The sequence below is a fragment of the Phocoena phocoena genome, chromosome 17 (genome assembly GCF_963924675.1).
Source record: "Phocoena phocoena chromosome 17, mPhoPho1.1, whole genome shotgun sequence".
In the NCBI taxonomy this organism is placed as follows: domain Eukaryota; kingdom Metazoa; phylum Chordata; class Mammalia; order Artiodactyla; family Phocoenidae; genus Phocoena; species Phocoena phocoena.
The window spans coordinates 71,225,564-71,250,787 of record NC_089235.1 but is presented as its reverse complement, the minus strand read 5'-3'; the positions used below and the strand labels follow the sequence as shown (position 1 = coordinate 71,250,787).

The window sequence follows — 25,224 nt, the reverse complement described above, 5'->3', positions numbered from 1 at the left end:
TCGCTGCCACGCACCCAAGCTGCGCGGGCTGGCGGGAGGGCGACGCGCGAGGACGCAGGGGTCTGCGGCGGGCTTCCAGACGCCCTTTGGCCCGGGGCGCACTATGACCTGACGTGCGGGGACCTCCTGCCCAGGGCGGCTGGGGATAGAAGGGCTCGCCGCCAAGCTCCCACCAGGCCGCCTTTGGGTCTTTCGGGACCCCCTCCCGCCGCGGCCTCCCGCAGGTTCTGCGCCTCCCTCCCAGCGGCCCGGCGCCATGGAGCTCTCCGATGTGCGCTGCCTTAGCGGCAGCGAGGAGCTCTACACCATTCACCCGACGCCCCCGGCCGGCGACGGCGGGAGCGGCTCCCGGCCGCAGCGGCTGCTGTGGCAAACGGCGGTGCGGCACATCACCGAGCAGCGCTTCGTTCACGGGCACCGGGGCAGCGGCGGCGGGAGCAGAAGCTCCAGCAAAGCCTCGGACCCTGTAGGCGGCGGCCCCAACCACCACGCGTCGCAGCTGGCCGGCGACTCGGCGCTTCCCCTCTACGCGCTGGGCCCCGGGGAGAGAGCGCACAGCCCCGGCTGCACCAAAGTCTTCCCGGAACGCAGCGGCAGCGGCGGCGGCGGCGGCAGCGGGGGCGCGGGCGACCTGGGCTTCCTGCACCTCGACTGCGCCCCGAGCAACTCGGATTTCTTCCTCAAGGGGGGTTATAGCTACCGAGGGGTCATTTTCCCCACCCTGCGCAACTCCTTCAAGTCCCGGGATCTGGAGCGCCTCTACCAGCGCTATTTCCTGGGCCAGAGGCGCAAATCGGAGGTGGTGATGAACGTGCTGGACGTGCTGACCAAACTCACCCTCTTGGTTCTCCACTTGAGCCTGGCCTCGGCCCCCATGGACCCGCTCAAGGGCATGCTGCTGGGCTTCTTCACGGGCATAGAGGTGGTGATCTGCGCCTTGGTGGTGGTCAGGAAGGACACCACCTCGCACACCTACCTGCAGTACAGCGGCGTGGTCACCTGGGTGGCCATGACCACCCAGATCTTAGCAGCAGGTCTGGGCTATGGGCTCCTGGGAGACGGCATTGGCTACGTGCTCTTTACACTCTTCGCCACCTACAGCATGCTGCCGCTGCCGCTCACCTGGGCCATCCTGGCTGGCCTGGGCACGTCGTTACTGCAGGTGGTCCTCCAAGGGGTCATCCCCAGGCTGGCGGTCATTTCCATCAACCAGGTAACTCCTGCCTGCCTTGCTCGTCCCCTGACTCCCCGGGGTTCTTTCGAAATCGCTTTTCTAAGAGGCAGGTTTGCCTCTCTCCCTTTGAGTCCCCTCCCCCAGCCCGACACAGTGCCTTGCACCTAGGAGGTCCCGGGTGTTCGTGGGATGCCATTGCTCTAGAGGAACTGAAACTAAATGATCTCTAAAGTTTCTATCATCTCTACCCTTCTACTCTGATTCTGTGAGTAATTCTCTGACATCAGCTAAGAAGTAGTCTTCCTTTTGCCCCTCATACATCCCCCAGGAGCTGCCGTCAGTCTCTGGAGCAAAAGACAGAAAGGGAGGGGAGCATCCCGATTTAGAAGGCGACCCACTCCTTAGCAGCTTTACTCATGAGAGTTACAGCAGGGTGTCCTAAGGGACTCTGAGATTCTGAGTTAGGTTTCTGTGTGTCTTTGCGCCACAAATCCTCAGTTCTCGAAGGAATCAATATTTGTCAAACGCATACTAATAGCTGGTGCTGGGTACCTTACTTAAGCTATCTCACTAAGTCCTTCAGACAAGCCTGTGACACTCGTTTTTGTTCTTTATTGCCTTGGGGACCCTAGGTGCTATCTTCTCTTGCTACAGGATCCAACCCCAGTGCTTTGAATAAATCAACCTCAGGACTTTTGGGGCTGGTGGAGAGGGGGAGCAAGCATGTCATTGGCAGAGAATGCAAGTTTTGCTTGATTGAAAGGGGGCGTTTTGATGTAGATGGTTTGAAATATTTAGGTGGAACCTGACTCTTTAGGTCGCTTTCTCCTTTCTCCCCCTTTCTTCCTATCTTTCCCCATTAAAAATGGATGTGTTTCTGTGAACAAAGTCCTCACTGTCTGTGAATGAGGAGTTAGATGATGACTCTATTGTTTAAATTCCTTGAAATCAATTGATAATTAATGATCTGGCACTTTCTTGGCCAAATGTCTGGTGGGTAACAAGAGAGTGAATGGGGCTAACAAGAGAGTTTTATGGGAACTTCTCCATAAAAATGAGGGAAATGTATCAGCTGGAGTGTTTTCAAGTAAAAAGCTGATGAGAGGTGCTTGGACATCAGAGGCTCCTCTTGCAGTCTGGTTTGAATAGATGGTTCTTAGGATAAACAGGTGCAACACCTATGAAAACTGCTCATGACTTTTAGGGCGCTGGTACCGTCAGAGTGCTTTACCCATCGTTGACCTGCTGGACTCCTAGTTGATTTGGGATTCTCTCTCTTCTCCGATGGCTCTACATCCATTTGCTTAGGGTACTTATCTGGTTAGCTGCTCTTAACGGTGCTTTTTGAAGTCTCCCTGGGTAGAGCAAAGAGCATATGAAGTACATGGCTATGATCATCAGGCATGAAATGGGGGGATGAGAGCCTCTGTAAGTAAGGTCTGACCCGTTGAATTTTTCTTATTAAAAACAATAATGAGGGATTTCCCTGGTGGTGTAGTGGTTAAGAATCTGCCTGCCAATGCAGGGGACACGAGTTCGATCCCTGGTCCAGGAAGATTCCCACATGCCGCCGCAGAGCAAATAAGCCTGTGCGCCACAACTACTGAGTCCGCGCTCTAGAGCCCGCGAGCCACAACTTTTGAAGCCCACACACTTAGAGCCCGTGCTCCTCAACAAGAGAAGCCACTGCAGTGAGAAGCCCGGGCATGGCAACAAAGAGTAGCCCCCTGCTGGCCACAACTAGAGAAAGCCGGCGCGCACAACGAAGACCCAATGCAGCCAAAAATAAATAAATAAATTTATAAAAGAAAAAAAGGATTACAAAAAAACATAATGTTTTCTCAGAATCATCATGAACCTTTAATACCCATATATGATAAAGTCTCAATTTGGGATTATATAATATTATATTTCAACTGTGTTTCTGAATCTTGTTTACACGTGGATTTGAACCCGAGTGTCCTCTGAATCTCTCCCTTTCTTCCAATTTCTCTCCTTCTGTTTTGCATTTTCTTTATTATGTACCTAGACGTCAGCTGACCTCTCCTTGCTCCTGTTCCCTTTTTTCCCTTTCTCATCTTTTCTGTCTCCTTCTCCTTCTTCCTTCCCCTTCTCTTCTCTCACTGTAAGTCGTTTTCATAATACATCATAGCTATCTGACCATTTGCAGAAAATTCCATTTGTCATAACCCATTGCTTCTCATGCAGTAGCCTTCCTTGGTACACATTACTAAAAGACTTTGTCAAGTAACTTTGGAATAGTATTTAGAATAACATCCTAAGTAGCAAATTATGAATATTTTCAAAGTCCTAAGTATAGAGACACTTTTCTTGCCAAATGAATCCAGAAAGTAAATTTTGGCTCCATATTTGTTTTATGCTCCACTCAAATACTACCAGATGGGAGAAGATTAAAAATAACCCTCAAATGTCTTCCTACTCCCACCCCATCATAAACAATCCTTTAGCGTGAAAACCAGCGTCCTGGTGTATGTATACCAAGCTCATTCAACTTTCTGTTTGGGTGGCAAATGTAGATGAACAATCTTTTCATAAGGTGTCACCTTTTGCCAGACTCTGAAGGAACAAGCAGAGCGCTCTCCTCTGATTTTAGGTGCTGAAAGAACCTTTGCGGCTTTGGCCACAAAAGGTTTTCCTTTGGCGCCCTCTAGAGGTTCAAGTGTCTTTCCTAGACCTTGTAGGTGGATAAAGTAGAGAATTAATCGCTTTAAAAAAAAAAAAAAATCTGTGAATTTTAAAAATCAGCATTGTTTGGTTTTCCCTGTTTGGTGACATACAAGACATACTTAACACCTGCTAACGACCTCGGTTAGAAACTGGAATAAAATCCTAACTCCTTACCATGGCCTACTGGATCCTCTGTAAGTTGGTGCTACTTCTCTCGCCAGTTATATTTCTGTCTCTTCTACTCCTCAGCCTCCAAATATACTCTCTATTTTCTTGTCTTTCAAATATCGCAAGCTCTTTCCCACTTCTTCACTTCTTAGGCTTTGTGACTGCTGCCTAGAACAATATTTGCCAGGTCTTCACATGACTGACGCGTTCTCAATATTCCAGACTCAGTTCAAATGCCACTCCCTAGTACGTGACATGTCTTATTTTCTCCAGAACACATATACCATCTGAAATTATCTGACTAGTCTATATTTATTGTGTTTCTTCCCCCAGCCCCACACCCCACAAGAATGTAAACACCGTGTAAGAGCAAAGACGTCGTCTATCGTGTTTATCCTTTTATCCTCAGCACCTAGAAAAATGCCAGGCACGTGGTAGGCACTCAGTCACTGAATGAACAAGAGTACTCACTGCATAAACAATATTAGAAAATAGCCAGGTCCCCTGACGTTGTGTTGGTGAAAGCTTTCTACACACATACACACACACGTAAATGTGTGTAAAGCAGTCTTTTACACATAAACACCTTTGGAGAAATCAAAGCGCAATAATAACTCTTTACATCTGTACAATATTTTACATGTAACCAAGAGCCTTTACATACATGATCACATCTAGTGATAACAAACTGATGGTATCATCCTTCACTTTTATTTCAGAGAAGAAATGACAGTTTCTTAGAAATTTTAAAGGCACATCCCAAAGATGATGAGCCTGGCAGATGGTGAGGTCAGGATTCAAATCCTAGCTCAGAGCCAGTCATTCTTAAGCAACCTTTCAGAGGGTATCCTTCTAAAAACATAAGCGTTTGAAATGACTCAAGAGCGAGAGGTACCTGTTTCATTACTCAAGAGAGTAATACCCCGTATAGCCCACGAATTAACATTTAATGAAAAAGCCAAAGGGCAATCCTAAGGGGAAAGTGATTGAGTTGCTGGGAACAGGCTCTGTGTAGCTAGCTCATCGTCTTGCTCAGTGGGATATAAACTTGTCAACTGAAAGCCATAAACACTGGCGTATCTTCTTTCTCTACATTAATCTTGATTCCCATTAAGAGGATGGCTCATGTTTAACTTAACATTTTCAAGAAGCAGGAAGCTAGAATGAGGATACAGTAAACACACCTCAGCGGCTGTTTCACTTCACTGAAAATGCCATTTTCAAAAGGAACAAATGAGCTGATAATTGCCTTCTCTAACCCAAGCTTGAGAATCGGCTTCTCCTCTTTCCCTCTGGAAGAAAATTGTATCTGTGGCTTGACAGGGTAACAACCAAGCTGCAGGTCTCTGCAGATGCCCTATATGAAGAGAGAACGCCCTGTATTCATTTATCTATCGCGTACTTTCCACTGTGGATACGAGGTAGAACCTTAAAAGGGCCAACCAGGAGGTCCCTTGCTATCAGCAAAGAAATGGTTTCTGTTTTCTCCACTCAGTGAACAGTTAGACGAAAGTCGTGAACTTCCCACCCAAAGAGGTTCTTGTCCAGGGCAGATGTGATCCCCGTGTATTTTCTAGGTCTAAGTGGCACTGGAAATACTGAGGAACCCTGAGAAGGTTCAAAGCCCAATTCAAAGGATTCCTTTTCCTTTCCCCCTGAGAAAGTTCAGCTACAGGTAGCACTAGGGCTGTAGGTATTCCTTCCTTGGGGAGCCTCACCCATTTCAAGTTAAATCAGCTTCATTATGTGATTCAAGCCACAGACAGTAGTGCCTTTGTCCAGATTCTCTCTATGACACAGAATTTTCCACTTCTTAAACAAATTGTTTCTCTTGCCAGTTCAATTTACCCATCTAAAAATTCATTACTAAATGACATTATGTGTATGAAGAAAATATTAATGATAAGGTTGTATTTGGTAGGTTCTCTCACCAGGGAGATACATTCTAAGCTCTGTTGCTGTAGTTAGCATTTGATTCTGTCTTAACTGCTGGTGACAATAGTACGAGCTGCCTAACGTTTGAAATTCATCTCATTCTTCAGCTCATTAGTGATAAGATGATAAAGATCATTTAGTTATTGGAAAACTGAGAGGCAGCAATATTTAACTACAAAGACTGCTGCAGGATGCTTCCCTCTTGGGGATTCTAAAATGTCACAGCTAGTGGCTAATTAGCCCTCTGTACCTCTTGGTGAGGCATATAAGCAGAAGTGTCAGAATGGAGGTGATTTCTCCAAGGTAGCTCTATGAGCAAAGGCAGCCAGGTATACAAATCCATGTGAGTTAGTGCTCAAGGTCATGCTGTCAGATTTGAACTTCTCAAGCAGCAGCCTTTTCTTCCTTGTCTTACACACATCCAAACGAAACAGAAAAGACTAGAGCCAGAAGAATGCTAATTAAATCATGATCGTTAAACTTGATTAATAACGAGGGATTTTTAGCTTGCCATTTGGCCTTTAAAAAATCCTTTTGGGGAAAATGCACCGTTTATGCCAGGTAAGAGAGTGGTGTATGGTATGAGCAGGTGGGGGTCAGGAGAGAAGTAGGCTTTGCATGTGCTTTAACATGCGTTTCTGATCATTTAAATGAAGGGTTAACTTCACAGTAAAGTCAAAGTGAGTATAATGGAATTACCAACATCTCTCTCCCCATGTGTAAAATTTAAACATATGTGTGTATTATATGTCCTTTGTCTATGTCTGCTAACTCAAATCAAATAAAAGGAATCTTAGGACTATTTAATGTACAGCAAATGACATGTAATTTAAATCATCTCAATTTGGTATTTGATATCAAGGTAGATACTTCAGGAAACACAAATGTCCATTAAATGAGTGTAACTGGGGTCCTATTTAACGCACCTCACTAGTTATGATGTGCATTTTTTAAAATGACAAATACCTCCATTTCTGTACATTTTCCTTTGGCAAATTCATATAGGCTTTAAAAAAAAATAATTGCAACATCCCAGCCTGTCAGAAAATGACTTTCAAAAGCAGATTTGTGTGTCAACATTCCCAAGGGGTTCCTCTGAATGCCCAGAAATGGAAATATTATTCTCTCTTACTTGTGAAAAATACCGAGACTGTCCTTTTTGGTTCTCTTTTCCTTCCTTCCTTTCCTTTCCCTTTTTTTTTTGGTTTTTTGTGATGGAGAGTAGGCTTTGCAAAGGATATTTTTAATGGCATCTGAAATGACAAACTAAATCCCTTCAGCCCTGATCTGTAGACACCTTTGTCCTGGAGTTGCCAATAGGCTTGGCGTCTGTGTATTCAGAGGGTGTTGTAAAACGACGTGTGGTGTGGCCTTTGCAAGACCGCATAATGAATTTGTTTTTCTTCCTACCCGGTAATGTCACCTGACTGCTTTCAGTGGGTCGGAGCATAATTAGGTTGGAACTGGGAAGACTGGGAGGACTTTATTTCTGGAGCAGCTGTTGCTGTGTCATGCTAAGTAGGACAAATGCATTAGTCACATTTACACCTTGATGATTGATGGCATTTTAAGAGCTCATCAAAAATAAGTGAAACCAAGCATTAAAAGGAAAGATTAAAAAAAAAAAAGTTGATCCCAAATTCAGTGCTGCTGGCAACGTATAATCAAAGGACACTACTACAGTCGCACTGCTGTGATACTTCACTGTTGTCTAAATATTTCTGAGGATGCTAATTTATTCATTTCGCAAGTGTGTCTATTTGAGTTGATGCTGCATGTGTTTGTTTTCAGAACATAGGAGACACTTGCAGCATTCATCTCAAACCTTTCCTCTCACCAAGGAATGGGCATTATATGGATGCTCTGAGAGACCAGGAGGTCTAGAATATGCAGTTGGATGGCGTATCGGTTCCCTAGGCATATTGCTCTGTAGCATGTTCTTTGCTTTCTCTGGAATGCAAGGTACCGAAAGCAGAATGTAGGCAAATTTCTGGGATATTTAGGTCTGACCCTCAGTTAGCGAGAGAATCAGTTCTGTAAATGATTTCTCCCGCAGCGTTTTCTTGGGGCTGGAGTAGAAGAACGTTAGTCTACCCAGCCAGATAATCTTCCCTGTGCTTTCCCAGGAAACATAATTGGATTTATACACGCCAATTAGATCATGTGAGTTTGTTTATGAAGGACTATTTTAAGAAGTCAGGTCACTTAAGCAGCTACTTCAGAAGCCAGCTTTTCTCGCTCCAAGATTTTTCACAGTCAGCTCTGCAGGGTACAGAAGAATGCAGGGTAGATTAATTAACCGTTGCTGTCCCAGACATTCCAGGGGAGGCCTGGCCATCTCCCAAGGGGAATAAAAGCCATTCTACCAGTGAATGCAACTGTGTGACCACCTTCTCAACCAATGAACTGGGAGTATAACTCAATGTGTTGTCAGATAAACCGCATTTCCTTGTTTCTTTGATATCTCTGCACTGGCCTCTGACTGGGCATGTTTGTGATTCAGTATTTGAATTTCATTCTCAGCTAGATCACGTCTTTTAATATGTGTAATACCTTTTGCACATTCATTAGTCACTGGGGTTTTCTTTCCCTTCCACCCCACTTCCTGACTTATATGCCTAACTCGGGTGTTATGAATTGCAAAATATCTTTGAAACACAAAATTCTCCTAAATCAGAAAATGATAAAAATGGACATGGTGAAGACGTGAGCTAAGTATGAAATTAAATCGTATTAATGTTTGGGGTTTTTTTAATGAGTAAATTTTTAAAACTGTCATCTTTATATAAAGAGCATACCAGTATAAAATGTTCACATGTAACAAGAATTATTTTGTTGAGCTGTCTTATAAACTACATCCTCGTCCTGTGTCAGCTGGTTTTCCAGTTGACTGGAGTAAACCATTTCAGAATCCTTTCTCCTTTTTTCTGTGTGATTATGTGCTGAATACACATGACTGCTTATAAAATAGAGACGACTAAGGATTAGGGAATGCATCGTCAAAATATATGTATTCCTTTAACTCAGAACATGGGAATAAGAAATACAGCAAAACAGAACAGGACCAAAAAAAGAAAAAGAAAAAGAAAAACCCTGCAAGGCCTAAGGCTAGAAGAGATATGGTTGGTGTCCTAAATATTTGGGATACTGCCATGACAAAGAGAAACTGTTTATTTTATGTGTCCTCTAAGACAGAATAACGATCAATGGGTGGTGGTTATACCATGAGAGATTTGGTTCACCTAAAGCTAAGGCTTTGTAACAGATGGACCTGCCCAGGGAGCTGCTTTTTGAAGTGATGAGCTCCTTGGCATGGGGATTTTTCAAGGGAAAGCTGTACAGAAATCTATCAGGGACGGCCTAAAGGAGAATTCCATACAGGGAGGTCTTTTCCTCAAGGTCCTATGGAAACCACCGGTTGCATCTCTAAGCCATCACAGCCACTTTGCAAGCAGGAAAAAAAAAAAAAAAAAGAGGACAAGGAGCAAAGGGCAAGAAGCCAAGATGCCTAAAAGGCATTTGCCCGCTGAGTCGGCGGCCCTTTCAGGAGCTTCTCTGGGACCCTTGCCCAGTGATGTCTGCCTCTATTTTGGGGAGCAGAATTCCGATCCAAGGCCCCTCCGTCAGCAAGAAAGGATGGCAAAAGTAGATTTGATTTTCCTGCTTCTCAGAACATCAGGATTGCATTAGGAAGAAGGGGAGAATGAGGATTGAGTAGGAAGATTATTCAACAAACACTTGTTGACTGACTGTTGGGTTCTGGATTGAGACACGGCTGTGTACTCCACAGTCAGGGTTGTTTCTGTAATGAGGCTGGTACTTGAATGGATTTGGGGAGGGAGTTTGTGACTCTGATGCAGAGGTAGGAAGGTTTGTATTCTCAGATTCTCAGAACACGTCTGAAGCACATCATTCGGTGAATATTTTACACAAATGCAGGTTTTGGGCTCTTTTTACTACAGACCTCTAAAGCATGAAAAATCGAAGCTGCAGTGGATTTCTTTTAAGAGTTGCGTGAAAGGAAAGGTCAGACTTCAGAAAAAATTGTAAATGGGTGTGGATCTTTCTAGGGAAGAATGTAAAGGGACCCTGGGGAAGAGTCAGGAGGTCAGTTATGTAAGCATCACCTTATCACAGACTAAAGGCATCCCGAGCCTGGTAACCAGAAGACATGGCACAAGAGAGCATCTGTCTCATGTTGAGAAGGTCAGGCTTGTCTGCAGCTCCAGGCTCTCCTAGTTGCTCTGTGTTCACAGTAACCCCAGCTAAAAACTGAACAGCTGCCTTGGAGCCCCAGGCAGCCCATTGCCACACAAGGTGGGCAGACAAAGAGCTTAAGCAAGGCTCAATTCCCTCTCCTTGGTACATTGCTACACTCTGCATTTTCAACGATCAGAGCAACGTCGTAACACGTCATGTGCCTACCAGGCTGTGAGCCCCTTGAGGTCAAGGATTGTGCCCTTCTCGTCGTTGTGTTCTTAGCGCCTAGCATAGTACCCGGCACGTGGGCAGTTCTAAATATCGTACTCATAAATGAACGGAATGAATGAATATTACATGGCCCCCTCCTCCCCCTCCACCCCGCGCCAACACGCACAGTCAAACAGTCAGTGAAAAGCCAGTGAGAGAAAAGAAACCAGTTTCTCTGGTCAATACAGGCAAAAGCACACCAAATGTCATCCCAGGAAGTGCTTTGGGCAGAAAGCCCCAAGCTGAGTGTTTGCTAGACCTGTGTTAAGGAAGTTATAGTAGATAACATGAAGAAAAATTCAAATCATCATCCAGATCATTCCAGACAAAAGAGATAGAAAAGGAAGAAGGAAGTTAAAAAGCCATGGACCTAAATTATCCATACTTATTCGTCCATTTTAAGAGGTCCGGTCCATCCATGCAAAATAGAGTCCAAGCATTAATGAGGGTCTCAGCCCCTCATTGGCTTCCTTCTTGGTTCTTTAGCGCCCTGGCTCTGAATCCCAGCACCGGCACCTCACTCAGGCTGTCTTTGCTTTGTGGTATACTACCCCAAATCATTTATTTGGCCTGACCTCTCAGTGGTACCCCCTTCTGGTCACCTGTGGATGTTCACCCTCTGGATTCATACAGGGGCAGTTGTGGGCAAGAGGTGCTCCCACCTTCCTACCTGCCTCCGGCACTCCTTGCCAGCCAGGCTGGTCTGCCTCACTCCTAGGAGGAGAACCAGTTGCCCTTGCTGAGCGTAGTAACTCGACAGTTGCTTAGTCTGCCATTTCCCACAGCTTAAAACCTACCACCTAAAGACCAGTTGGTACCCTAACTGGACCAGTTTATCTGTAGACTGCCTAAAGGCAAAAATAAAGCCTGATTTTCCATATTGGAACCCAGTGCAAGTAACTAAAACAGTCTTCGTGACGTCCAAAAAGGTGATGAGTAAGTCACCTGTTTTCAGTTCTGTGACACATTATCCCCCCTTAGTTCACTTTCCTGCTGCCGATTCGTTCAAGAAACAAAATCAAAATCAATCAGAGCCGGCTTATTTTCTTCTAAGTTCAGCATCAAACGTCCACCATTACTTAATGAGTCTTCCTAGCCTACTGGTGATGGTCAGCTCATTTGCGGGTGGGATCATGGGACCAGTCAGTGCCCAATGAACAGAGGGCCCCCTTCCCAATTTATGAGAGAGATATAGCCTTTGTCTCTTACCAAGTGAATAATGACGTCATGTGCAGCTCTTGGGGGCCCTGCCCAAGCCATTTCAGCCAGAGAGGAGCTGTGAACTGTGCCAATGGACGGTGAGAGATATTTTTGAAACTATGTAAGTACATTTCCTTAAAAACATAGAAACTACAAATTGTCATCATGTTTTTGCCATGAATTTCTCCCAGTGACATTGGCCAAATGGCTTTGGCTTCTTCAGGTACAATTATCTTGATACCTAAAAGGGTTTTGTGAGTAGGGGGAAAATGCAGAATTATGAAGATTTTCCTAGTACCCAGACCTAGCTAGATATTCCTCCTTCTTTGACCACATTACCCCTACCTGCCTATTCTTCCTGCCACAGGCCGTACTGCTGTTTGTCTCCGCGTCTCTCTCTCTCACCAGCCAGGCTGTGAGTTTCACAAAGGCAGGGGTTGTGCCTGAGTCACGGGTGTGTCTCTACCACTGAGTCTACTGCTGGTTACATACACTCTTCCTACTCAAGTGCTTTCAGGGCTTGCCCTTCAACTCTTAAATGTTGAGGCTTCTTAAATTCCCATCCCGTACGTCTCCCCATCACCCTGGGCCATCACGTCCTCCTTTAGTTGACGACCGTGCACCCATGTCCTACATCTGTATCTCCAACCCTGTTCCGTCTGCTACGCTGAAGACCGGGGTATTTCGTGGCCTGCTGGACGCCTCCAGGCAGCTCAGTCTCAACAAGTCAAAAATCAACTCCCAGTCTCCCAGCATCTCTGTGAAATCCTGATGGTTTCATCTCCCATCGCTGGGATCTGTCCAAATCTCTCCATCCTACTCATTTCATTCTAGTGCAGCATGTCCTCCCCAACGATTTCTCAATTTTTTCATCCCTCGTGCTCCTCCAGGCCGTCCCCACCCCGCAAGGGTGAGCTTCTCTCAAATGCTGGTATTCTCACCACCTCACACCACTGGGTAAGTTCCACAGTGGAATCCCATCACCGGGTTTCCTGGGTACTTCATGCTGGCTTATGCCTGAATGTTTTTCTGGAACAATTCTTCTGGCTCCTTCCTTCCTTGTCTGCCAGCTCAGGTGTCACCAGCTCCAGGAAACCTCCCCTGTACCCCTTCTTCAAGACCCATGCCAGCTTAGGAACAAATGGTCTGGGTGTAATTGTCTGTTTGTTTGAGAATCTGAACTCAGATTAGGTGTGTAATGGAGGAGGGGCAGGCAGACGTTACCAGATTTGACAAAAAGACGAGCAGTTCCTCGAGCAAGATGTTTTCAGTGGGAGAGCGTCGGTGTTGAGCATTGCCCTGCCCCAGACCTACACATCTCACGGGAGGAGCGTCAGTGTGTGGAGATCACAGTGCAGGATGTGGATTCAGACCACCTGGGCTAGATCTGCCGTTTATTAATTTCAGGACACCCTCAAGGGCCTTAATCTTTCTGTACCTCACTTTCTTTAGCTGTAAAATGGGAAGAATCATAGTAAGCCGGAAGATCATTGAAGAGATGAAATAATACGCTCAAGTTAGTATTTAGAGTATTTAGTTCCGGGCCTGGTACAAAGAATCACACAATACCTTTTATGTTTTATTATAACTTAATTTTCAAAACAGTCACCCTTTTTCCTGGAGTCCTCTGCCCTGAGTGGTCCTTTCCTGGGCTTCACTTGGCTAAACCCATGTGTTTTTGAGACCAATGCTCACAAACTTTAATGTGCTTTGGGATCACATGGAGGTCTTGGTAAAATCTTTGGATTTAGGGGGAACCCAGGATTCTGCATTTCAAACAAGTGCCCGGGTGCTGGATACTGCTAGCCCGCAAATGATAATTCGAGGAGAAAGGCTCTGGAATTCAGCACAGACCCCGCCTTCTCTGCAGTGGGTTTTCTGACGCTTTACCAGGCGGGTTTAAGTCCCTTGGCTTGCCTCATGCCCTTTACATCTCCCTATTATTCATTCACTTATTCTTTCATTCAGTCCTTCATGCATAAATATTTATGGAGTACCGCTGCGTGCTGGGTGCAAACAGTAAGGATACTGTGGTGAGGAAAAGAATCCAGAATCCTACTATTAAAGGGATTATAATCTAGAGTAAGAGACACCCATCGATCAAATAGTGACCTAAACACGTGAAAACTTTCAAACTGAGTTAAGTGCTTTTAAGTCAGGTGACCTGGTTTAGTGCCAGGCAGTGACCAGGTTGAGGCTAGTAAGGCACCCAGGGTGCAAAGCATAAGAGGCACTCACTTCAGGTGCCGACTCTGCACTGGTACCACCCTGACAGGAAGTGCTTTCTTAAACTGTACACCCTAGGAACCCAGCTGGCCTTACCCTTGTCCTGGTCCTGGTTTCTATTTAAAAGAAAAAAACCTGACTTGAACTGAGAGGAGGAAAGTATTCTTAATTAAGACCTGGAGGAGGAATAGGGGTTGGTAGGTGAGACTGGAATTATAGTTTCCTTATTTGTTTCTATTAGTAAACCATATACACTTTGAGGACAGGCGCTGTCCTTTTGTCTGTCCCTGGAATGGACATTGGCACATCATGGGAAAAGCTTGTAGCAGAGGCTTCTTGAGTCAGTGCCTGGAGAATCATCTTAGCATCAGTATTTCTGCTTCCCTTCTTATAGCTGAGGCTGCTAAGCTCAAGAGTATTACATCATCTCCCTTTGGTCAGTCAGCTAATAAAGGATTTTAACCACATCTGTCTCATTTCAAAGCTGCCCCTCGATTTGATGTTTTTTTAAGGCCATTTTATCTCAGTGAACTCTGCTAGTTTCAGAGGCGATGAGTTAAAAGTAATAAAGGGAAAGAAAAATGAAATTTGTATTCCAAATGGTAGCACTGCGTATAACGATGTTATCGTTCTATGGAGCCAGGGGGCTGGTACATGGTATTGAAAGTAGCACCTAAGAGTCATCAAAAGATTGACCTCGGACTTTACATCCAAGACAGAGCAACTTTGTACAGACCACGCCACCTGTCTTGGCCTTGGAATGAATTCCTCGCAGCTCTAAAATTCTATCACTAGGAAATGACTTTTGAGATGGCTCCGTGCTCTACAGTTTGTATTCCTGTGAGTTACAGTGAATGTGTATATGAAGAATTGTATGCTTTCCTGGTTTATTTTGCTCCCAAGATCAGATAATGACACAGCCCATATAGAAAACATAGCTGGCTGAGGTCTGTAACCCCTGAGAAGGAAGAGAAATCTGAGTAAGGGTATAGCAGACGCTGAGAGAATTACTTACTAGATGGTATTTAATTTCTCCTAGTGGTTTAGTTACATTGACACCGTGCATTGTAAAATTGTATGTGATTTTAGTCATTCGATTTGTTTCCAAGGGAATCGTAACTGAGATATTTAATTGACAGACAGTTGTTTCCTTTGAATATTTAATTAGTGATTTTGTGGAGCTTGTCAGAATTGCCCATCTAGCTTCTACAAAATGCGCATGTCAGCTGTGATCAACAAGCCGTTTTACGTCAGTGTTACCCAGGAGTGATGGAGCCGGGCATCCGTGCAGCCTGAATACCTACAACCTGGAGTCTGGCTTCTGTGGTTTCCTATTCTTTGTCTGCAGACCCCAGGAAACAGACCCCAGGACCTCGAGGAACTAACTTCATCCTGCTGTACGTTAGTCACATCACCTGTAACAAGATGAGGATGTAAGGTATCTGCTGTCAAAACTTCACAGTTTATAGATATGAAAGGACTTGATGAATATGAACGATTGTTGAGATGATAAACAGGAGTAACCAAGCACTGGAAACCAGTAAAGCACTGGATAGCAGCAGCAGCAGCAGTAGTAGTAGTAATAGTAGTAGTATTTCTGTAACACAGATGGGCCTGATGTGGTTGGTTACACATTGCCAGGCTGCCTAGCTCTGAGATGGGGCTGGAACTGGCCAAACACAGGACAGCAGTCCACAGGCTGAGTGCCTGATTGCTTATATGTGGAATCTTAAAAAAAAAATGATACAGGCGCTTCCCTGGAGGTCCAGTGGTTAAGATTCCCCGCTTCCACTGCAGGGGACATGGGTTCAATCCCTGGTCGGGGAACTAAGATCCCACATGTCTCTGAGGTGCAGCCAAAGAGAAAGAAAAAAAAAAAGCAAAGTAAAATGATACAAATGAACTTATTTACAAAACAGAAACAGACTCACAGACTTAGAAAACAAATTTATGGTTACCAAAGGGGAAAGGTGGGGGGGAGAGGAATAAATTGGGAGTTTGGGATTGACATATACACACTACTATATTTAATCAACGAGGACCTACTGTATAGCACAGGGAACTCTGCTCAATATTCTGTAATAACCTATAAGGGAAAAGAATCTGAAAAAGAATAGATATGCATATATGTATAACTGAATCACTTTGCTGTACACCTGAAACTAACATAACATCGTAAATCAACTAAAGTCCAATATAAAATGAAAATTAAAACGAAAACAGTGGGTGACATGACAATTCTGCCCTGGCCGTTTCCAGCAATAATAGCCATTTCCCACTAGAAGCAAAACCTGCACCTCAGGGTGAGCGGATGTGCCCTCAGTTTCAAGCTACACATTACTTAAGTGTTTCATGTACAAAAGTATCAGTCATCAGGAATCACCCCTTTGCCATGTACTTAGAACATTCTTGCAGGGAAGCAAAACCATTTTTTCACTTAAATGCTGTTATGTCTCCACACAGATTACCACCCTGAAGTTTTTCCTCATGAAAAGTCCTTCCTAATTTTGTGGAAGGTGGAAACAAATTTTCACTTGATATCCTGCCCAAAATACCTTGGTTTGAGGTAATGTGGGTGTAAAAAAAAAGGCTGAAAAGATCATTTTTACATCTAGTTGATAAACTTAATTGTTTTTCAGTCCCATCTCAGGCACGTGCACATAATTCAAACTGGGAACCTATCCCAATACTAAACAACCATTAAAGGGCAGCAAAATGAATCCATTGTCAATAAAATTAGCAGGGAAACTCATAGCGGGGTAAATATCAACTTCCCGCCAACAGAGAGGATAAACAGAAGAGGATTTAGAAGAGCAGCAGTGTTTTTTTCAAACTAGACTAAGCCCTCAAATATAAAACTAATGAAAATGACACTGCAGGGTGGTAAGAGTGGAGGGAGACCCACTCTGCCTCTCTTTGTGCTGCATTACCATTCATCCTCTTTTACTGCTTCGCCGTTCTTCTGCCCAACCTGCCGAGGCACCCCCAAGGTTCCACTGAACACTGTTTGAGAACCACTTCTTTAAAAGACCCCCCCCCGCCCCGCTTCCAGACACCTGAGGAGGAATTTTATTGGGCTTGCTTTGCTACCACCTATTCCCTGTTGTCTTACTGGTTTACAGTCTTCTAACCAGCAGCGCAGATATCTGATAGCATCTAGGCTCTGGGATCAGTCAGTGGAACAATTTCTAATTTCCAGGATGCTCCGTGTACAACACATTCTTTGTACTGAAGTGCTTTCTTCAAATACTCCAAGATGCTGTCCTTTCCCTATCAGGTACAGTAAAATTCGTGTGACAACCTGATTCTCCAGTAAGTTATAAGGTCCCTAAGAGCAGAGACTATGTCATATATGTTGAATACATGAACAAATAAACCATAAAAAAAAAAATAAATACAAGACCCCCTTCCAAATCTTTGGGCTTTGAGACCTTAACTTAGATGTTCCAGAGGGAGAACCAGGTAGAAGAGCTGAGCACACTCACATCTGGCAACGCCTCGCGGTGTGTGTGTTGTGTGGTTCACATATGTCCTGTCCACTCTGAATGGTGTATCTGTGCAGTAGAATTGCATCCCTCGTTTCAAAATGAAGAAATTGACGATCAGAGATGAATTTGGCTACAGTCGTTCCGATTGGGTGTAGCCAAGTGAGGATTTAAACTCAAGTCTGTTTGGTACCAAACATACATGAGTTCCTGCTGCCTCCCCCCCCCATGCCCCTGCACATGCCAGACCGACATTTAAGTAAATGTATATTCACATTTAATAATGCATGTTCCTTTCACTTATCAACTGTCTACAATATGCTGAACTTGAGGAAGGCAAAGTCAAATAAATATTTCCTGCCCTCAAGGCATTTATATTACCAGAGGCAAGAAAGAAAATTTATCCATCGATGCCTGGGCCGCCTCCTATCGAGGCTCTAGGGAGAGCTGCAGTGGCTTTCATGCCCTGATGCTCTAAAGGTCTGAGACACAGTCTGCTCCTTTACCTGGCTTTCTGTGTGTGCCGCCTGCGCTCAGAGTAGAATTAACATTTAGACAAGTAACTGAGACTGAGAAAAGTCTAAAGTTCTGATGACTTCCTGGTTCCCCAGCCTTCTTCAAAACCAGATTAACGGATACACCAGAAGGAAACGGGAAAAGAATCATTACATAATTTATTAAAATAGGCACACCAAGCCCTTATTTTAACCCACATACCTACTAGCAAAGATCAATCTCTTTCTTTCCTGCCTATGTTTTGAGAGTAATCTAGCCCTAGTTGCCCACAGGATTCTGTTGCCCACAGGATTCTAAATTGCTTCATGTACGTTAAAACGTTAAGCCATTTGAGGACATGCCTGTTTACCTGGGGCAAGTTTCTGCGCACAGACTGTGCTTCAGACACTGCTGGGTGGCTGCCGACAGGCACTCTTCTTTCTTTCTTGCATATAGAACCAGCCTTGGGGAGGTAATGTGACCAGACCTCTGTGTGTGTGTGTGTGTGTGTGTGTGTGTGTGTCTATCTCGGGTTTGCGTGTGTGAGTTTATATATATATATATATATATCAGGTGTGTGTGAGTGTGTGTGTGTGTGCGCCTGTGTGCCTTCTTTGTAGCTTGGGATAGCCAATAAGGTAGAAGTGGTACTCATCACTGGAAGGTTTTGGATAGCTTTGAAAAGATGCCTGACTCTTCTGGGAAGTCTGCTTTTTTTACACCCACCCCACTCTAGTCATCTTTCTGCCTGGTAAGCAGATGTAATGGCACCTCCACCAGCCACCTCAGGCCATGAAAAGACCTTGAGGATGGAAACCACACAGTGGGATGGTGGATCACAAAGAAATAAGGATTCTAATAAGGAGGAAGGAAGGAAAGAAAATGATAATTATGTGAGGTGATGGATATGTAAATTAGCTTGATGGTGGTAATCATTTCACGATGCCTATGTATATCAAAATATCAAGTTGTAAATCTTAAATATATGCAGTTTTTATTTGTCAATTATACCTCAGTAAAGCTGAATAAAAAACTTAAAAAAAGAAATAAGAATTTTAGGACACTGATAATACTATTGAGGTCACCGTACCAGCCCTGGACGGCTCATCCCTAGACATTTTTTTGTAACACAAAATAGACTCCAAGTTTGTTTAATCCACTATTATTTTACTTCTTCATTACCAACATCCAAATGAAAGTTCTAATCAATACTGGCTGCAAAACGTATTCATGGTGTATTGACCAATAAATAAACATTGACTACTTCTTGAGATAACATTGCAACTCTTCTCTTGATGACCTGATCGTCTAAGACAAACAGAGCCATTTTCATTTTGTGATTTTTTTTTTTTTTGCTCCATATTTGAGGTTTGGGGAACATAAAGAAAGACCCAGATCAGATGTTGTGTCATCTGATATGTTATTCATAGCCCTGGAATAAATGCCAGGCAATAATTAAGGCTGGAGAAGACTTGTAGGACTATGTCCCAAGGGAAGAAAGTGATGCCTTCCTATTTATAAGTCTTTGAAATTGCACTGGGCTTTGTGAGATTAAAAGGCATCCCTGGAGGTGCTTAGCAGAAGCCAGATGCCCATTGTCAGGGATTTGGGGCAAAAGGCAAAGGGTTGAACTAAATGATTTTTAAGATCCCTTCTAATTCGAAGCTTATGACTCTGTGACGCTTGGGTGTTATAAATAATTGGTTACATGTAGAATAATTGGACTCTAAAAAGAAATCCAAGAAACCTTCTAAATCTCATAGAAGAAGCGGGGGACATTTACATCCTGCAGTTCCCCTAACTTTGTCCTCTTCGCGGATCTTGATCTCAGTGAATCCAGGGTTCTCTGGTCCATCCTTGCAGTTGCCCAAACCAGAAAGCCCAAGGCATGCCTGTCACTTCTCCATCTCTCAGTCCCCATGGCCAACCTATTGCAAGTTCCTGACAAGTTTCCCTCCTGAATATGCTCACATCCATCCGCTTTATCTCCGCCCCTTTCACTTCAGTACAGGAGACACTGTTCCTCATCTGAATCACAGTTGCCACCCTACACCCAATTTAGATCCTTTACGATCTACTGTCCACAGTGTCACCAGGGTGGAGTTTTTCTTATGGGGATGATTGCTGAGAATCCTTCAGTAAATGTCAGTAGCTTCCCATTGCTCTTAAGGCAAAGGCAGAACTCCCTCTTGAGACCCACGTTTTAGATCTGGCCTCTCTCTTCCTCAGGTAATTCCATTCTTGATCTCATTCTCACTCCTGAAGTCATGATGACTTTGGTTCAGTTCCTTGAAAGACCCATGTCTCTTTTTGCCTCTGAGCTGTCTGAGTTTCTGTTCCTCCTTTTCCTGAGAAGCTCTTCCCTCGTTCTCCGCACAAGGAGCCTTTATCAGGGAGGCTTCCTCTGCCCTTTCTTAGGTCACAACTTAATCACATTTTACATGCCCCCATACTTTTCTTAGATAACACATACCACCGTGCCTGTGTGTGTGTGTGTGTGTCTGTGTGTGAGAGAGAGAGAGAGAGAGAGAGAGAGAGAGAGAATTTGTTCCATGTCTGTTTTTCCACCAGAGAGTAGGTATGATGTAATAAGGAATGGGTAAGATTTGCTTGCATATGTGAATACTCTCAGCCTCCCATGTTTGACAAATATTTATATAAGAATGAATAAATGAATGGGAATACCCAGGGCTGATATTCAAGGCCAGATGGTAGTTCTGGCTTCTCTAGAGGATGTATTACAATAGATTTTAAGGTCCAAGAAGTTAAACTAATTGTGGGTTAGACTAGGGTTCAGATTAGTGCTTCTGTGGGCTTCTGGTCTCTTTCTTTCTGGTTCAAGTCCTGGGTAAGGCTAAAAATTGCATATAAGATATTTTCGGTACCAGGAGATGAATAGGAATCACACCAAGGGAAGAGGACCTAATGAGTTTGCCAAATTGTAACTCCAGTGATCCTACACAAAATCATCATGCAAGCGTGATGCTTTTCTTTTAAAAGTCCATGTTCTGGTAAAAAAAATACTCATGGCCTCCACAGTCTTTAAATAGATAGTATCATTAAAGAGGCAAACACCAATTTTATTAAACATAATTATTCTTATCTTATTGCTTATTTCTTATGGTGGATCTCAATAATGTTGAGTTATCAAATAAACGTATAAGATCTGTTGACCTCATGAAGAGGAAGTTGACACAAATACTGGATTGGATGGTTAATTAGATAGATAGATAAATAGGTAGGTAGATGAAAGGAAAACGTACATACTACTGGGTTAATTTTTGAGTAATACAGGCATTTATTTGTCCTCCCAATTTGGGGAATGAGTCTGGGAAGGATAATGAACATTATAAGTAGGATATAGATTACTACACTTAATCTATACATTTTCTACTGAATACCAGTTCTGCTGGAATACCCCAATGACAGAGAACTCACTCCATCCCAAGAAGGTCTTTGCATTGTGTGGCAACCTACTTGTAGAAAATACTGTTTGTTGTTGACATGGTATGGGCAGCTGCCATATTTTTTGTGTTGCAAAGAGCCAGGACCACCTAAGATATCTCAGATCATTATTTTCATTAATCCCAACATTACCTTTATCTCCATCACCACCATCATCGTTCCTTTTCTCCTCCCTTTTCATCATCTCCACAAGAGCCCCTGACATTTCTGTCGTATTTTGAGCCAGAAGAAATTGTCATTAATTCTGACTGGGGACACAGGAAAATTTCACCGTGGTGGCAGGTGAACTGGGAATTCAAGGGTAAGATTTAGAGATACCAACAAAATGGCATGGTTATAAGGCGAGACCTCCACTGCTGGAAGATGAGATGCCCATATCCACGTCCTCCGCTACATTCTAGTTTTCAGGAACACTTCTGTATTTCCTCTCAAACAGAAGAAGGTGTTTTGGCAAAATGAGTGAGAAGAGATGCTCTGGAGCTAGAGTGCTTGGGTTTGAATCCTGACACCACCACTCATCAGCTTGTGACCTGGCAAGTTATTTAACCTCCTTAAGCCTCAGTTCCCTCCTCTGTAAAATGGGGATAGTTATAGTATGTATCTTATAAGGGAGGTGTGTGCATTAACAGAGGTGATGTGGGTAAAGTCTTGGGACAGTGCTTAGGCCAAATGTGTTACCTGTTACTACGCGGTTCGCAGTGAAAGCCTAGTGAGGGCGCAGAGACCTTGATTCTTAATTCACCGTCATATCTCCAGCAGCTAGAACAGCGCCTAGCACATAACTGATGCTCTGTAAGTAATTATTGAATGAATGAACAGAGCAGCTGGGGAGAGTGACATGGCCAAAATGAAACAGCTGGCAGAAGGCTCAGGCCAAAGCACTAGCGAATAGCCTGGTTAATGAAAATGTATGCCTCTGATATTTTTAACTGTTATTTCCAAACCATTTGATGGAAGGCTGAAAGAATATATTTAATACAAACATCACTTCTCCAAGATGGTGTGTTTTACCAAAAGGAAAAAAAAAGAACTGCCTCTCTTCCTTTGAGTGTTCTCTGTGACCTTTAAAAAATAATAATAGCTAAAGGATTCAGTACTGGAACTCTCTTGAGTCACTATTTTGATTAAATATTGAAGGAGAACATGTATTTCAAAGCCCACTTCTTCCCCATGAACCAACTACTTCAAACGATCCACTCACTCAGAGCACTCATACCAAAAAAGTACTTGGCATTTGTAATACAATTTATATTTTAAAGTTTTCTGATATTTCATGTACCAGATGGTATAATATCTTGGTTATAGAGTTACTAGCAAGTTACTAGCCCTGCTGCTTATCAGGCTTGGGAACTTGGGCTTGGAAGGTTTCTTAATATCCAGACACGGGGCAGGCTACCATCCTGGGCTGTTCATCTCTTAGGGGGATTTTTTTTCTCTGACTTGGTATACTTCTCTGTCACCATTTCTAAAATTCTGATGGGCAGAGGAAATTAACTGCTAATAGGCTGTGATTGCTAATTGGCTCCGATGCCTGCTCCCAGTGGAGAGTGAGGTCAGAATTGCTGGGGGTCAAAAGTGAGAGCAGTGCCCTCCGGCAGCTGCCTCCAGACGTTTCCAGGAGATGGTGTGTCTCTTCTAGCACCTGCTGCTTCCTGGTTTCCCATCCCAGACCCTAAAGAGCAATTATGCAAACATATGTCCTGTACTTCAATTCAAAAGCCAAGGCGGGGACTCCCCTGGTGGCGCAGTGGTTGGGAATCCTCCTGCCAATGCAGGGGACACGGGTTCAAGCCCTGGTCCGGGAGGATCCCGCATGCCGCAGAGCAACTAAGCCCGTGTGCCACAACTACGGAGCCTGCGCTCTAGACCTGCAAACCACAGCTACTGAAGCTTGAGAGCCACAACTACTGAGCCCACCTGCCACAACTACTGAAGCCTGTGCACCCAGAGCCCGTGCTCCACAACAAGAGAAGCCACTGCAATGAGAAGTCTGTGCACTGCAACGAAGAGTGGTCCCCTCTCTCTGCAACTAGAGAAAGCTCACACACAGCAATGAAGACCCAACACAGCCAAAAATAAATTAATTAAATTAATTTATTTAAAAAAAAAAAGCCAAGGCGATTGTCTACAGAAGGACTCGGAGTGGGAGCAAGGAATTCCAGTCTGAATTCTTCCAGTCATCTAGCTTGGATTTCTACTGCACTTTACAATCACGGGCATTCCAAATGTGAGGGGATGCTCAGGACACCAAAGGTCCCTTCTAATCCAAGGAGGAGTCCTTTCTCCAATGTCCTGGATGGGTTGGGAGGATGACTCAGAGCTGAAGAAACTTTAGGAGAGCTCAGGAGGCCATTTTGTATTCTGTAGGTTCCAGCAGATGGACCAGTGCCTTTTCAGAGGGTAACTCCTGGACCGAATGTGTCATCAACGCAGCCCCTCCCCTGCTGCAAACCTAGCATGACTCCCCGTTTCATGCTGGTCAAGCCGGTGACCCTCAAGTGGTCCACACCACCCACTCTGACCGTCCACCTTCTGCCCTGGGTCCTACTACTATCCCCCTTGCTCACTCTGCTCCAGCCTTAATCTCTCCTAGAAATTCTTTGAGTATACCCTCCTGGCCTTACCACTGGCTCTTCCCTCTGCCTGGGATGTCCTTTGCCCAGAGATCCCTGTGATTCGCTCACCCTCCTCTTTCAAGTTTTGGCAGGAAAGCCACCTTCTTGGGGTGAGAGCATCTACCCTGATGCCCTCATTTAAATTTGTAAAACTCTCTCCCACACGGCATCCCCACCCTCACCCCACATTCCTCTCCTTTTTACGATGCTCTATTTTAAAAACACATTTTTTATACCTTCTACCTCTCCAGATAATTTACTTAATTGTATTATTTACCTCTGCCAGCAAGGCAGGCATACAGATTTTTAAAAAATGATGTCCATCTTTCACTAATGTATCCCCAGAGTCCAAAACTGTGCCTGGCACATAGTAGGCCCTCAGGAAATATTTGTTGAACGATGAAGAAAGGGATGGATTTCCATTATTAACTGTGTCTTCTTGTTTGCTCTTGTTCTCAGATGGACACAGGCTTCTTAATCTAGGTGTTAGGATTAAAAGCAAAGTCTTCAGGAAAGAGGCTGGATGCTTGAAATCTGCAGACTTGGATCTGCATTTCGGGCCCAGTCCCCACTACCTTGCCGCGTACACGGACAAGGGTTTTCACCTCTCTGAGCCTCATGTCTCTCATCGAAAAATAGGTGTCTTAACCCCCATGCCGACCTATTGTGGTAAAGGAAAAAATATTTTTTATAAAGCACCACGCATCTCGGAGATCCTCAATAAATTTAACTATTATTTTTATAACGGTGACAGCTGGATAAAGCTATATGTTATGAATTATTTAAAGATCAAATAACCAAAATTATAGAGAAGGCAATAGGCATATATGAAATGAGTTTTTAAAGTCTCTGTAAAATGGATTAGCTTATATCTTGTCTGTCATCCTCTATTTTTTGCCTTTTGCATTTATCAAGGCAATTGCTATGAATGTTTGTTGATAATGGAATATATACTCCACATTATTCCTTTGGATATCTGCATGGTTTGCTTACCTTTTGGGTGGAGGTAAGGTGTTCTGCTCCAGTACAACTTAACCAGAGAAATCTTTATTTTTCTCCGTAGCGCTTTTCACCGATGCACAGGAAATGCTATGATTTTGCATTCCTTTGTTTATTGTCTGTGCCCCATAGGTTGAGGAAGGGAGTTGGTCTATTTTGTTGACTGACGTATCCCCAGATCCTAGAGCTGTGCCTACACTTACTGAATTGAAGACACTACTCTTTATTAAGCAATTTCCCAGGAATATAGCTCGAAGGTTTATATAGTTGGCCTGTGCCACACGTAGGATGACCATATGTCATA

At 44.0% G+C, this 25,224-nt stretch overlaps 1 protein-coding gene across 1 annotated transcript in view; it reads left to right on the top strand.

Annotated features, from left to right (window-relative positions):
- The first annotated feature begins 256 nt into the window (after positions 1–256).
- Positions 257–25,224, top strand: part of ADCY8 (adenylate cyclase 8) — a 220,823-nt gene continuing 195,855 nt past the window's right edge. The window contains exon 1 of the mRNA XM_065895688.1: positions 257–1,213. Within this exon, the coding sequence (XP_065751760.1) occupies positions 257–1,213 (957 nt within the window). The remainder of the gene's footprint in view (positions 1,214–25,224) is intronic.